This window comes from Nycticebus coucang, chromosome 4 (genome assembly GCF_027406575.1).
Source record: "Nycticebus coucang isolate mNycCou1 chromosome 4, mNycCou1.pri, whole genome shotgun sequence".
Classification (NCBI taxonomy): Eukaryota; Metazoa; Chordata; class Mammalia; order Primates; family Lorisidae; genus Nycticebus; species Nycticebus coucang.
In genome coordinates, this window is record NC_069783.1 from 41897867 (window position 1) to 41914219 (window position 16353).

General features: G+C 36.6%; 1 protein-coding gene across 3 annotated transcripts in view; it reads right to left on the bottom strand.

Moving 5' to 3' along the window:
- THADA (THADA armadillo repeat containing) overlaps positions 1-16353 on the bottom strand; it is a 372355-nt gene that overhangs the window by 306286 nt on the left and 49716 nt on the right. For all 3 annotated transcript variants that reach the window (XM_053589884.1, XM_053589885.1, XM_053589883.1), the window contains exons 21-22: positions 14692-14849; positions 1961-2070 (exon numbers count right to left, since the gene is read on the bottom strand). In XM_053589884.1, the coding sequence (XP_053445859.1) occupies positions 1961-2070; positions 14692-14849 (268 nt within the window). The remainder of the gene's footprint in view (positions 1-1960; positions 2071-14691; positions 14850-16353) is intronic.

Sequence of the window (16353 nt, forward strand, 5' to 3'; positions counted from 1 at the left end):
TGAGTCATAGATTACTGCTATTCCTCTATTCTATGATGCATCCTATGATCTATTCTAATCAAAAACAGTCACTGTCTGTCTCCATCCTGAATACAGCAAATCTATCTTCAAGGCACTCCATAATTTGGCCTCCATCTATCCACTCATCTGGTATTTCCTACTAACCCAAATCATCAGCACCACCACCACTGTAGGAAAGCTGGCTTATTTCTTCACCTAATAATAAGCCTTGCTGATTCTAGCCCCAAACATTTACCCACAATGTTTCTTTCTTTCTCTTCCAATCTACTTAAACCTTGTTTGTCTATCAGCACAAATTCCATCCCCTCATGAAGCCCTACAGCCTCTCCCTTTTGCTTTCACTCTCTGTTGTCCCTATAAGATTTGTAAATTTCACCTACTATTTTGACAATTTTATCTTGTTCCACTGCATTGGTCTTACCTTCCAGGGTGGCATTCAGTCAACACACATCCAAACATACAGTGACGCTGAGTGCTTACAGACAGTGTCTATTTTAGCTAGTCAGTGTTCACCACATACCTTTTGTTAATTATTGTGAATTTCATCTCTATTTCCCAAAATAAACCAAAGCTCTTTAATAACAGGAACCTTGTCTTATAAAAAAGTATTATTTCTTCCACAGCAAGCATAGAACAAAGTCCACATCTAATATTCAATACATATTTGTTAACTAACAAGAAGAAAATGATTATGTGCTATGTTGTGAGAAAGAGATATTTACAAGTCATGCCTACCCTAGAAACAAAGAGTTGAAAAGATAAAATATTTTCAAGATCAGCAGTTTAATGTCAGGGACTTTCTTTAAGAGTATCATTTAAAGACGTTTTGTACAGCCATAACAGCCAAAATGTTTTGTAAGTGTTTTTACCAAGAGTGTGAAAAAAAAAAGTTTCAAAAATATTCAAGGAGATGTCTTGAAAGCTCAAAATAAAATGTTTGCTGAGGCTACAAAGCTGGCAGAATTCTGCTTCATTTCAAAAAGTTTCCAGGCAATGGAAATGTTTTCCTGGAAAATACTACCTTTTATTTAGAGAACACTTGCCATGAACACTTAGTCATTAAGTAATTTAAGGTTTCCTCACAAGCTCTTTGAAGGAAATCTATTATATGAATGAATGAAAAATCAGTAACTATAATGTCAAAAATAAATGTTTGATGAAATATACGAAACCTAAGTATTTTCCCAAGAAGAGATTAAAAAAAAAAAACCTCATACTTCTTGATCTACTAATAGTTCGGTTAAATTTCTCTATAAGATAAAATTATGAAAAGAAAGCAAATCCTTAAGTGTTTCTCCGTATTACATACAAATAAAAAAAATGCAGGGCTTATTTTATTCAAAATGCCAAGTAATTTTCAAATAGACAAAATGTGCACTTCATCCAATGAAAAGAAATAGTGATTTCAAAGTTACTTTTAGCAAAATCTTTTTTTGCATTTGCTTCAAATCACTTTTCTTTTTTTTTTCTATTTTTGTAGAGAGAGTCTCACTGTACCACCCTCGGTAGAGTGCCGTGGCGTCACACGGCTCACAGCAACCTCTAACTCTTGGGCTTACACAATTCTCTTGCCTCAGCCTCCCAAGCAGCTGGGAGGCGCCCGCCACAACGCCCAGCTATTTTTTTGTTGCAGTTTGGCCGGGGCTGGGTTTGAACCCACCACCCTCGGCATATGGGGCCGGCGCCCTACTCACTGAGCCACAGGCGCCGCCCCAAATCACTTTTCACCAAGAGAGCAACTCAGTTTGGACATTTCACTCAATCATCTGGCTGCAGTAAATCATACAATGAAAACTAAGAAACAATTTCTTCCAAGATTTTTGTAGTCAACCAAGTCTTACTCCTTTAAACATCAAAAGACACAACTAAATTCTACTCCAAGCACGTGGTTTATCCACTTAGTCTTTTTAAGACATACACAAAAGGATATTTGTTTTACCTGTTTAATATTTCAGTGAGTTTCACAAAACCAGTATAAGCCAGTTCAAATGCTCCTCTGTGCCTGGACTGTAAAAGGTGTTGCTTAAAGTAATCTCCTATTTCTTTTACCTTTAAAAAAAATCAAAAACAACCATTGAATTTGTTTGCATTTATTAATATATTTATATTAGTAACATCATTTAGAACCCAGGTCCATACATTTAATACTTACCATGTGACAGGTAGTGTTTTAAGCATTTTCATAACATCTCATTTAATCCTCACATAATTCAATGAAATAACTACTATTATTAACCCTACTTCAGAATGGGGAAATTGAGGCCCAGAAAGATTAAAAAGCTTATACAAGGTCACATAGCAGGACAGCAATGGAACCAGAATATGCTCCCATATGACCCAGGCAGTCTGGCTCCAGGTCAATCATTTTTACCTGAAAAATGTCTCCCTCTGCTAGCTTCACAAACCTCATTGTGTCCTTTGTTAGCTCACTCATTTAACCCCAACAGCAAACTACACAAAACAACAACATTCACATACATAGGTCTAGGTGAAATACCTGCCTTTTTTCTTTTTTATTGTAATAAAACATACATAACACAAAATTTATTGCTTCAACCATTTTAAAGTGTACAGCTGAGTGGCACTGAGTCCATTCACATTGTTGGACCATCACCATCATGTATTTACAAAGCTTTTTCATCTGCCTAAACTAAAACTCTATACCCATTAAATGGCTCCTACACATAAATGTTAATGATAATGCAAGATTTAGCATAAAGGGCCTCCTGAAAAACTAACAGGCTTCACTCTGAGTCAGAACCATGGAATTTGCCAGAATGCCACCAAATCATTTTCCACATATCATCTTTTTCCACGAGAGACAAATAACAAACATGACCATTAGGGAGTTTTTTACATATTTTTTAAAGATGGCAGCTTCACTATGTTCCCCAGGCTGGAGGGCAGTGGCAATTCATAGGCACAATCATGTACTATCGTCTCCAACTCTGGGCTCAAGCCATCTTCCCACCTTAGCCTCACAGTAGCTGCCTCTACAGGCACGTGCTACCACAGCCAGCCAGGCTATTTATTTTAAAGAAAACTGACAGTTTGTTGTTTTTTTTTTTAATAATAATGCATCAATATTGTTTATTAGTTGTGACAATGTATTGTACTGATACAAGGTGTTACTAGTAGGAGAAACTGGATATGGGGTACATTTTTCTTTTTCTATCAGCACAACCTGCAAACTTATTCTATTTTTTTTTTTTTTTTTGTAGAGACAGAGTCTCACTTTATGGCCCTCGGTAGAGTGCCATGGCATCACATAGCTCACAGCAACCTCCAACTCCTGGGCTTAAGCAATTCTCTTGCCTCAGCCTCCCGAGTAGCTGGGACTACAGGTGCCCGCCACCATGCCCAGCTATTTTTTGGTTGCGGTTCAGCCGGAGCTGGGTTTGAACCCGCCACCCTCGGTATATGGGGCTGGCGCCTTACTGACTGAGCCACAGGTACCGCCCTATTTTTTTTTAATTAAATCATAACTGTGTACATTAGTATGATCATGGGGCACCATACACTTGGTTCATAGACCAAGTTCACATTTTCATCACACTAGTTAACATAGCTTTCCTGGCATTTTCTTAGTTATTTTGCTAAGACCTTTACATTCCACATTTACCAAGATTCACATATACCCTTGTAAGATGCACCGCAGGTGTAATCCCATTAATCCCCCTCCCTCCACCAACCTCCCCGCTCCCTCCCCTCCCTTTCCCCCTTCTCCCTATTCTTAGGTTGTAACTGGGTTATAGCTTTCATGTGAAGGTCCTACATTAGTTTCATAATAAGGGTGAGTACATTGGGTACTTTTTCTTCCATTCTTGAGACACTTTACTAAGAAGAGTATGTTCTAGCTCCATCCATGTAAACATGAAAGAGGTAAAGTCTCCATCTTTCTTTAAGGCTGCATAATATTCCATAGTGTACATATACCACAATTTATTAATCCATTCGTGGATCAAGGGGCACTTGGGCTTTTTCCATGACTTAGCAATTATGAATAGGCTGCAATAAATATTCTGATACAAATATCTTTGTTATGATGTGATTTTTGGTCTTCTGGGTATATGCCCAGTAGAGGGATTACAGGATTGAAGGGCAGATCTATTTTTAGATCTCTAAGTGTTCTCCATATCTCTTTCCAAAAGAAATGTATTAATTTGCATTCCCACCAGCAGTGCAAAAGTGTTCCCTTTTCTCCACATCTGTGCCAACATCTCTGGTCTTGGGATTTTGTGATGTAGGCTAGTCTCAGTGGAGTTAGATGATATCTCAAAGTAGTTTTGATTTGCATTTCTCTGATGATTAAAGATGATGAGCATTTTTTCATATGTCTGAAGGCCATGCGCCTGTCTTCTTCAGAGAAGTTTCTCTTCAAGTCCCTTGCCCAGCCTGCGATGGGATCCCTTGTTCTTTTCTTGCTAATGCGTTTGAGTTCTCTGTGGATTCTGGTTATTAAACCTTTGTCGGAGACATAACCTGCAAATATCTTTTCCCATTCTGAGGGCTGTTTGCTTGCTTTACTTACTGTGTTCTTGGCTGTGCAGAAGTTTTTAGTTTGATCAAGTGACAGTTTGTTGTTGATTAAAGTTTTGAATAGAAATAAAGGTCAGGCGCATGGGGCTTTTACACTGTTAGATTTGGTGTAAAATTTACACCAAAATTCAGGTTTTGTATGAAACTCAGGAGCAAAGCTGAAATCAGCTCTCTCTTGATCCAGGTCACCTCAGCAGATCACATTATGATGAAGGGCAAGCTGCCCCCAAATATCTCAGATATGCTTACCTAGAAACACCTTCTACCTCAGCATGGAGATTAGACTAGTGTCTAATCACACATCACAGATGATAAATTGTAGGAAGAATAGTTAAACACGTGACCACAGGCAAGTGTCTCAGTTTCCTCATTTAGAAATTGGGAATAACAGAAGTACTCAGCACACAGGCTGCTGTATTAAAATGAGTTAATAAATTGAAAAGCTTAGAACAGATCCTTAACCTATAATTCAAACGAGTTCAGTATGAGCTCTGTCTAGGGTTCTAAATATACAGAAGTAAAGACATAAACCATACTCCAAGTACAACTGATTATAAAGACAGAATGAGTGATGTATTTAGAGAAGAATCAGATATGAGACCAACAAAGAACCAAAAAAGCAGTATACAACAGATTTTCTTTTAAAATTCTAACTTTTTTTATTATTAAATCATAGCTGTATACATTACAGCTACAGATAGAGAAGATGAAGACAAGGTGTCGGTCCTCAGTAGGCTTTCAGTTCAGTTTGGCAAAGAACCCCATTACGTTAGGTGGCACCATTAGAAACACATTAGTCCCAAGAAAAGAAAGGTCCTTCTGCACTGGAATAAAGAGAAAAGACTTCATGCCCGGACCTTGGACAGTATATACAATACTTGGATGGACTAGTATCAGTTCAAAATAAAAGAAGATAATTAACACAAGAAGAGGCTGGGAGACTAGAATGAAGAAACAAACATCTATTAAGTTCCCGCTACCTGCCAGACACTTGGCTAGGTCTTTTTACATGAATGGATGAGCATACACAGCCAAGGGTTAAGAGCCCAGGATGAATGACCTAGACTAGAGCAGTGTTTTCCAACCTTTTTTAATCTCACGGCACACTTGTGCCATAGTTGAACTTCCATGGCATACTTACATTATGTTGATCTAAAAAAAGAGTAAAAGATACATACACACACATATATATATACTTACTGTGCTTTGAACTTGTGAAAATAATTTAATTAATACTCTTTAAAAACTTCAAGGCACACCTAAGTTGTTCTCATGGCACACCAGTTGTAAATTACTGACCTAGAGGTTTCACGCTAGAAAACAGTGATATAAGGCTACAAGGTAGGGATGAATACCCCCAATTTCAAAGGGTGGGAAAGGCAGCAAGGCAGGAGGGTCTGTGAGCAGCCAGACAGAGAAGGGCTATGCTGAAGCATTGATAAACTACGGGGAACGGATTTGACCCAAACCACTTACAAACTTAACAGCAATAAAATCAGAAACAGAATTTTTAAATTTGATTTTTAAAATGAAAAAGTCCCAAGAAAACGCTAACTTGACTGCCTTTGTATTAGGTATCACTGAGTTCCTAATTAAAGTTCACAAAAGGCTTTCTTTTTGAATAAGGTCTTTACAAAATAACTTTTTTGGCAATAACTATTAATTTTTATTGCATTTCTTTCCAGTCACTTTTTTCTTTGTTTTCAATAAAGTTCAATGTTTATATACTATTAGAAAAGAAAAGAACCTCTTGGCAAATTTAGACAAAAACTTTCTTAACTTCATAAATATCTACAAAACCCAACAAGCAAGTATCATATACAACAGTGAGTTGTTTTTTAAAAAATCCTCTTTAAAAGCAGGAACAAGACAATGATTCCTGCTATCACAACTTCTATTGAGCTCTGTTCTGGAGTCCCTAGGCAGCACAATGAAAGAAAAGAAATGAGAAGTGTAAAGACATAAAAGGAAAAAATAACTTACTGTTTGCAGGTGATTTTATCTAGGTAAACTCTATACTCTACAAATCAATCAAAATACCATAATAGAGTTTAGTAAGATGAATACATAAAAAGCAGTTGCATTTTTATGTATTGGTAACAAAAAGTTCAAAAAAGGAATTTTTAAAAAGCCGTGTTTACAATAAACAAACAAACAAAAAAAATACACCTTAAAACAAATTTAACAAAAAACATACAAGTTCTTTTATGGACAAAGTTCTTATTAAGCACTTTTAAAAATTTATAATTGACATATAATTGTACAAACATGTATTTAGAGTAATGTTTCATCACATAAAATGTATAATGAGCCATTTGGGCACAGTGGTCGTGCCTGTAATCCTAGCCCTCTAGGAGGCCAAAGCAGGAGGACTGCTTAAGTTCAGGAGTTTGAGAACAGCCTGAGCAAGAGCAAGACCTCATTTCTACTAAAAACAGACAAATTAGTCAGGTTCCATGCCACAAGCCTATAGTCCAAGGTGCTCAGGAGGTTGGGGAACACTGAGCCAGGAGGATCACTTGAGTCCTACAGTTTGAAGTTATAGTGAGCTATGATGATGCCATTAAACTCTACCCAAGGAGATAGAGCTGAGATGCTATCTCAGAATAATAGTAATAATAATGCCTAATTAGCATACCCTTCATCTCAATTATCATTTCTTTGTGCTGGAAACATTCAATATCCTCCTCCTAGGCTACTTCAAACTATATACTATTATTAACTATAGTCATCCTACAATGATATACGACACTGTAACTTACTCTTATGAAGCTGTAATCTTGTATCCTTTAACAAATCTCTCCCTATTACCCCACCCCCTACTTTTCTTAGCCTCTAGTAACCTCTATTCTACTTTTTATTTCTACAAGATCAACTTTTTTTAGATTCCACATATGAGTGAGAACATGCAGTGTTTAACTTTCTGTTCCAATCTCATTTCACTTAGCATAATGTTCTCCAATTCCTTCCCCGTGGCCATGACTGACCATTCTCTTTTGCGGCAAAACAGTATTTCATGATGCATACGTTATCATATCTGTTGTTGGACACAGAGGCTGACTCCGTATCTTGGCTATTGTGAACAGTGGTGCAATAAACATGGTAATACAGATGCCTCTTCAGTATACTGATTTCCTTTCCTCTGGATAAATGCCTAGTAGTGAGACTGCTGGATCATATGGTATTTTTATTTGTAGTTTTTTGAGAAACCTCCATACTATTCTCCATGGTGGCTGTATTGGTTTACACATCTGCCAACAGAACACAAGAGCTCCCTCCTCTCCATTTCCTTATCAGTATTTGTTACTTTTCCTCTTTTTGATAATAGCCAAAGTGGTGTGAGATTAATACCTCATTGTGGTTGTGATTTACATTTCCTTAATGATTGGTGATGAGTAGTTTTCATATGCAGTATTTGTTGAACACTTCTTTTGAGAAATATCTCTTAGGATCATTTGCCCACTTTTTAAATTGAATTATTTAGGTTTTTGTTAAGGTATGAGTCCCTTGTATATTCTAGATATTAATCCCCTGTCAGATATTTTCTCCAATTCACTCTTATTTTCCTTGTGGTACAGAAGCTTTTTAGTTTGATATAACCCCACTGTTTATTTTTGCTTTTTTTGCCTATGCTTTTAAGGTCTTATTCATAAAATCTTTTCCAAGACCAATGTCTCAAAGCATTTCCCCAATGTTTTCTTCTAGTAGTTTTATGATTTGGAGTCTTACATTTAGGTTTTCAATCTATGTATTTTGATTTGATTTTTGTATAGGATGGGAGATGGGGGCCTAGTTTCACTTTTCAGCATATGGATACCTAGCTTTTCCAGCACCATTTATTGAAGAGATGGTCTTTTCCCCAGTGAATATTCTTGGCGTTTTTGTCAAAAATCAGTTGGCTACAGAAATGTGGGTTAATTTCTGGGTTCTCTATTCCATTCTCTTGGTCTATGTGTCTGTTTTTATCAGTACCATACTGTTTCGGTTACTTCAGCTTTCTTATATTTTGAAGTCTGATAGTGTGATGCCTCCAAAATAATAAGTAATATACATCTCAAGATTTTTAAAAGAAATTAAGGTAAAAATGCAAAATCAAGATACTGATTTCTGTTCTTAAAATTAAATTCTAGTCACTCTTTTTAAAACAAGTATACCTGCAGCCAGGTGTGGTGGCTCACACCTTTAATCCTAGCACTCCGGGAGGCCAAGGCAGGTGGACTGCCAGAGCTTATAAGTTAGAGATCAGCCTAAGCCAAAGCGAGACCTCATCTCTCACAACAGCCAGGTGTTGTGTTGTGTACCTGTACTCCCAGCTACTCGGTCAAGGCAAGAGAATCCCTTGAGCCCAAGAGTTTGAGGTTGCTGTGAACCGTGATGCCACGGCACTCTCCTGAGGACAACAAATTGAGGCTGTCTCAAAAAAAAAAAAGTATACCCTATTTCTAACTTTTCATAAATCTACCTTTATAGAAAAATTAACAAGTTTATGGATGTACAGGGTGTAAATTTCTACACAAGAGGACAACTACATGCCATGTGTCCAGGTATCTATGATTCACCAACAGTCTACTTAGGAAAGCTAAATGTGCATTCAGAGTGTGAAACCTACAAAAGATGAATATAAATAACTTTAATTCACCTTTTACCTATATAAGGTAAATTTACAAAATATGTTATTAGTGCAAGCTAATTAAACAGCACAGTTCCTTCAACTACAAACTGGGGCTAAAACTAGAAAGTACTTCACAAGATTACTGTGAGAAACAAATGAGATTATACATTTAAGTGTTTAGCAGAATACCTGGCAGAGTAGCAATCAGTAAATGTCCATTTTATTTTGCACTGTAAAGCTGAGGTCCCCAACCCAGGGGCTGCAGACTGGTACCAGTACATAGCCTGTTAGGAACCAGGCCACATAGCAGGAGGTGAACGGCAGGCAAGCAAGCAAAGTTTCATCTGTACTTCCAGCTGCTTCCCATCGCTCCACCTGAGCTCTGCTCCTGTCAGACCAGCAGTGGCATTAGATTCTCGTAGGAGCACAAACCCTACACCCTACTGTAACCTGTGCATGAAAGGGATCTAGAGTGCGCACTTCATATGAGAATCTAATGCTGAGGATCTGAGGTGAAGCTGAGAGTGATGCTAGTCTGGGGGGCAGCTGCACACATAGGTTATCATTAGCAGAAGAAATCTGACTGCACAGAGACCATACATAATAAATAAATTGCTTGCAGACTCATATCAAAACCCTATCAGTGAGTGGCAAATAACAATTAAGCTGCATCTGGTAGCAGGCTTTATAGTAGCAACACACTTAGGGTGTCACTGTCTCCCATCCCCCCCAGATGGGACTATCTAATTGCAGAAAAACAAGCTCAGGGCTCCTACTGATTCGTCATTATGGTGGACTATATAATTATTTCCTTACATATTACAATGTAATAATTAGAAATAATTAATTATAAATAAAGTGCACAATAAATGTAATGTGCTTCAATCATCCTAAAACCATCCCGCCTACCTCCCTGGTGAAAGCAGTCCCTAGTGCCAATAAAGTTTGGGGACCACTGCTATAAAGTAGTGAGACTTAAGTTCTAAGCCTTAATTTAAATTCTGACTTTAAGATACAGACACTTCTTCTTCCATTACGGTTAAATGGAGTATTTTACAAAAGTTTACACTTCAGTAAAGTAATTTTACTTAATAAAAAATACCATCACTATTATCCACCATAGTGATTACTTACTAACACATTTGGAATTTCTTCAAAGCACAAACATCATCATCCTACATAACAACAACAAAGGGAATAGTTTTCTAGTATTTAGACACCATTTTACCAGAATGTTTATTGTTTGCTTTCTAGCAAAATTCTTCACCATGAGCCGTATTAACTGCTGCATTTAGTCCCGCTTTTTAAAATGAATTTGTCTTATACCCCCTGTTATATCTCTAAGCCCTCTGAAGTTAAGAGAACTACATATTATAAACTCCTTTATATTCCCATCATACCCTTATAGTAAGGCAGTCAATAAACAGGTGACTAAATGACAGTGGTTATATGCTCAACTTCATTTCAAAAGTTAAAAATGGTAACTTGCACCCAGTACAATTCAGTGCTTATTCAAAATTTCTAAAAAAGAAACTTTAGCAATGTTAATAAATGTACATCCCAGCTCGGCGGCTGTAGCTCAAGCGGCTAAGGCGCCTGCCACATAAACCAGAGCTGGCGGGTTTGAATCCAGCCCAGGCCTGCTAAACAACAATGACAACTACAACCAAAAAATAGCCGGGCATTGTGGCGGGCGCCTATAGTCCCAGCTTACTTGGGAGACTGAGGCAAGAGAATCGCTTAAGCCCAGGAGTTGTGAGCTGTGACACTACAGCACTCTACCCAGGGCAACAGCTTGAGGCTCTGTCTCAAAAAATAAATAAATAAATAAATGTGCAGCCCATTTGTAGTCTATTTTCTGTAGACCAGAAAAATCTAAAATTGTAACAAAAGACACTGAGAGAATGTGTCAACACAGTGAATCCTGAACATCATGAAAGTTACAACAGAATCCAAAGAAACAGATTTAAGAAATAGCAAATTTCTAATAGTTGGCAATTATTTTTACTCGTGTGATTTCTGTGGCAATAATTACTAGAAGGGAGAAAGCAGGTATGAAAAATACACCTAGAAGTTTTCTTTAGGCATGTTGGGGAAAATGTATAAGTTGACACAGAACTCCAGGTAGAGGAAGTTGTTTTAAAAAAATCAGTGGGCACTGGGTATCAGATATCCCATGAAAAAAGGACCAAAAAAAGGTTAAGCAGCAAAAGCACAAATCAGCAAAACATCAAACTTGAAACTTCAACACACCCCACCTCGTCAGGAAGTTGTAAGATAAGGCTGTATGCGTGGCTCACTCTTGAAGGGTCTCCACTTACATCCCTCAAAGCTGGTTTTATCTCTGCCTCTTGTACAGGGACATTGTGAAAGAACCTTTTATTATGTGATCATAGTACAGGAGCAAAGTCAGACATGCCTCTGAATGAACACATTTTCCTCTTGGAGAAACTGGTGGGAGAACACTGCTTCACAAGAAGTAATCTAGGGCAATGAATCATGTGCTAAAAAGTTCAGTAGCAAGTCTTACTATCCTGTTGCTTACAAAAATTTGCTTGAGTATTCGAAATAGGGAAAATTTAATTTACAGAAAAATTACATGAACATTTCAAAACAAAGGCAGCACTGTACCATGTCAGAACACAGGCTCAGAAGGAGAAGAACTAGGTACCTATCCAAGAGCTGCCATAAGCTACCTATGTGATCTTGGGCAAACCAGGTTAATAGTCAAGGGCTTCAGCTTCCTCTTATCCAAGGGAGCTGGATAACATCATAGAGATCCTTCCAGCTCTAACAACTTGAGAACACAGCACAGAAAACTCAGAATTACAAAGGAGCACCAGTTCTTCTCATATAACAATAAAAATCCCCAAACTATACTCACTATCTGTAATAAACTATGCTCACATATGCAGGATTTAAGTGGCCACCGCTACAAAGGGCTACAAAATCAGGATACTATTCAAGGATCTGGGCCACAAAATTACATTCTATCTTCTACATTCAAACCACCAAATTTCAAATTATTTTAAGCTATATGAAATAGCTTTCTTCATCCATTGAGAGAAAAGTAGATATCAGTTATTTTGGGGAATAAGAATTCCAAGTTCCACGCTCTCCCACATCACTAGGGCAATATTCTGCCTATAACATTTCACTGCCTGTGTGTCTCCAAGCCTGTAGTGGTCATGTTCACCTAATATTCTTAAAAACATACTTTTGCCACAAGGCACAGCAGACTTAGCTTTGCCAGGGCAACTATGCCCTTGGAAGGAAGAATACATCTCAGGTGTGGCCCAACGATTCAAATGTAAATTACAGTCCTGTCATTTTTATTTTTAACTCTTAAAGTTTTAAGCATACTTAATTACATTTAATTATTGTTAGTTTTTAAACGAATTCCATGGAACAAAATTTTATGTTTTAAAAGAAGGAATACTCTAGTAATTTAGATAACACTCATTCTTTTCTTTTCTGTTTTTTATTTATTTATTTATTTATTGAGACAGCGTCACCCTCAGTTGAATGCCCTGGTGTCACAGCTAACAGCAACCTCAAACTCTTGGGCTCAAGCGATTCTCTTGCCTCAGCCTCCCAAGTAGCTGGGAGGGACTACAGGTGCCTGCCACAACATTCGGCTATTTTTTTTTTTTTTTTTAAAGAGTTGGGGTCTCACTCTGGCTCAGTCTGGTCTGGAACCTGTGAGTTCATGCAATCCACCCACCTCGGCCTCCCAGAATGCTAAGATTACAAGCGTGAGCCACCACATCCAGTTAATAACACTCATTTCTTGATGACTTTAGGTTTTCATTGAATAAATGCCACTAAACCGTGGCATTTCTTTAGTCACTATCTAAAGATTTTCCATAGAGAGCAAGGTTTCAATGTCAGGACACCGTAATCACATATCCTCTTTATCCCTCAGCCATTAGTTTCTTCTCACATCTATGCATATGAGGTTACCAGATGAATGGCAACATGGAAAAATGACTGGACCTCATTAGAATGGAAACTAATGTTTCATAGAGAAAATGGTCAGGATTCTTTCTTTAATTTTTTGTAACCAGGGAAATGTCCAGAGGATTCTATTTTACATCCAACTAGTCACTGGAAGAATTCTTTGGTTGATGTGTATGAAGAGCCTGTCTTTTTATAATTGTTGTTTGTTTTACAAATATCTCTTATCTAATATTAATTCCCTATTTTAACATGGTCATCCCACATAAATTAAATTCATAAGATTTTGGTGTTTAAAAAGGCATCAGACAAAGTGATTTTCACAGGAAGGTATTAGATCTTTCTCAATTATAATAAAAGCAAAATATGCTCCCTTTGTTTTTTAAACATTATCCAACAAACCAAAAAAACTAAATGTTTTAGCTTGCCCTTGGAAAGAGAAATTGAGAAGTCAAAGGACCTTAGCACATGTTTACTTCTTAGCAAGATGGTGAATATCAGTGAAGTAATCATTAATCATAGCTGGATTCCTCAGCAAAGATGTTGGCATTGGCACTATGGGCAGTGACCAGCAATGACTGCAAGTAACTCTAGGACACTGACGCCTATTTGATTTGGAAGAGAATAAGGAACATGATGAAGCCTGAACTGCACTGTTCGCCCCTGCCTTTCTTCATTTCAGAGACTTGCAACATCATAAGCCCAGCTGTTAACCAGATGCACGCACATGAGCCACAGAGTGTGAGAAAAAAAAATTAGCATTATTTCCATGGAACTAGTCATGTGGTTATTACAGAAATAATTAGCATTGGCATACTACAATATTTGTTTTGTTCTTGAATATTGCAACACCTTAGGGAAAAAGTTATCTTTAATTAAAAAAAGGTTAAAAATGAAAGTACATGTTATATATCTTTGCTGGAAAATGGTGAGGAATGGATTTGTTAAAACCATATGGAAAGGAAGAAGGAATCAATTAAAAACAGAAATCTAATAAATCTAAAATATTTCCAAATTGAAATGCTTGTGGTAAGCTAATTTCTTGTAAACACTGCACTCAAGTCACTTGAACAGTCCCAGATGGTGAACTAACTTTGTGGTCTTACAATAAAAGCCAGCCAAAAAAACCAAAGTGACTACAACTTTATTATCGATATAGTGGGAAACATGAGATCCATAATCAACCAATATGTTACTTCTTTTCCTTTGTAAAATGTAAGAGATTTGTGGAGTTTTACTAAATAGAAGTTCAGCTAAAATTTAAGTTTATATATGTTAAATGGAAAATTAAAAGTTAATGTAATACCACAGTGAAAAGGTAAATCCACAATTATTCTTATACCTTAGAAAAATAAAAACATTTCCAAAACTGCCACAGTTTTGAAATGTATTGCAAGGTCTAACACTCTAAATAAATTACCTTACACTTTCTTCAGTTGGCATTTGTAGTATTTTATTCAAGAAAAATTTAAACCTTTTTTTTAAGTTGGGTTAATAAATGAAAGCCTGTGATTTATGCCTTAACTAAAAATTATACCTGGTGGAATAAACATCTACATTACCTGCTCCACTGTTAATAATCCATCAGAAGCTTCTGGCACAGAACGCATGGGTAGGAGCTGGCACAGTGTGCCTAAAAGTAAAGCAACTTCCTTCATACTTCTCCAACAACATACCAGCACCATCTGAGCAGTTACATCACATGTTTTTCCTTCTTTACCTTAAAAAAAAAAAAAACTGTTACAACATTAGACACTCTTGATTACTCATATCCCAGGTTTCTTAGAACAAGCTTATTCATAATTTTCCCAAAATAATCTGCTTGAACAAGCCAATTTGTCATATGTTATATTTATTCAAAAGAAAAAAGCTAACATTTGTCAAGCATGTGCTATGTATGAGGAGGAATCATGTTAAGTTTTTTAATTTATTTTTTCTAAATAAATTTAAAAATAAAACACAATTTTGTTTCAAAATTTAAGTCTAATCTTTGAAAATTAGAGACAAACTCTGCCTGTTATCCATAACATGTTATATAGATAACTGTAACAAATATATTTTTGGCAAAGATGGCAGTTATATCAGCAAAGAAGTAGTACAGAACTTTTAAAATCAACGGAAACCAAATATTCTTTCCAATTATCTTTAAATTTCATGGCCATTAAGATATAATTACATTACGATATAATTACCCAGGGCGGCGCCTGTGGCTCAAAGGAGTAGGGCGCCAGCCCCATATGCCAGAGGTGGCAGGTTCGAACCCAGCCCCAGCCAAAAAACTGTAACAAAACAAAACAAAACAAAAAAAGATAGAATTACCTTTACTTACTCTCTTATTCCAGTTTTAGGAGTATTTTAGTACAGGGGTTTTTTTTTAAATCTAAAACAAACTATTACACTGAAAAGCAAGTCAACAAAATGATATTTATGGTATAATCCCCTTTGTATTTAAAAAAAACCCACTAAACTAAAAGGGCAAATGTACATAAATATACAGAATAGGTATAAAAAGTACTGTACGTTGAAGAGAGAAGACATGGAATTGGGGAGGAAATAGAGGAATATTTTAATTTGTTTTTAATTCATATTTACTTCCAAACTATTACAATACACGTTATTTTATTTTATCTAAAAAACAAAAGCACATAGACTTTTTCCCAAGACAATATCCCCATCTAGTGGAGAATGTAGAATATGTAATAGATCACTAAGAAATTAGTGCTTCTGATGACTTTTTACAGCATTACAGAAAATTCAACAACTAATGATAAAACTAACTATAAGAACTCAAATCCTAGAAGCTTGGTACAATAAAGTAGCTCTCATTTTACCAAGTAATAAGGTTTGTTTCCTTTAAAGGGCTGCTTGACTTCAAGAACTCCCACAGCAGACAATGAATTCTACTGTTGGAAGGAACTGATAGCTGCCCAAACCCAGGTTTATCATGTATCACTGCTCCTCTATCACCTGGGCTGTCAAGACAGGTTTTAGTAGTCAAAGGATATTTATTATACCACATTATATCCTACACTGGCTGGAGCAGGGGCACGGTCATAGCTCACTGCAGCCATGAACTCTGGGCCTCTCCTGCCTTGGCCTCCCAGAGCACTAGGATTATAAGCATGAGCCACAGCACCCAAGTTTCTCTGGTTTAAAAAAAAAAACTTAGAAATTCATTTCTAAAACCAAATTATTCCCAAAACCAAATTTAAAAAAAAAAAAAA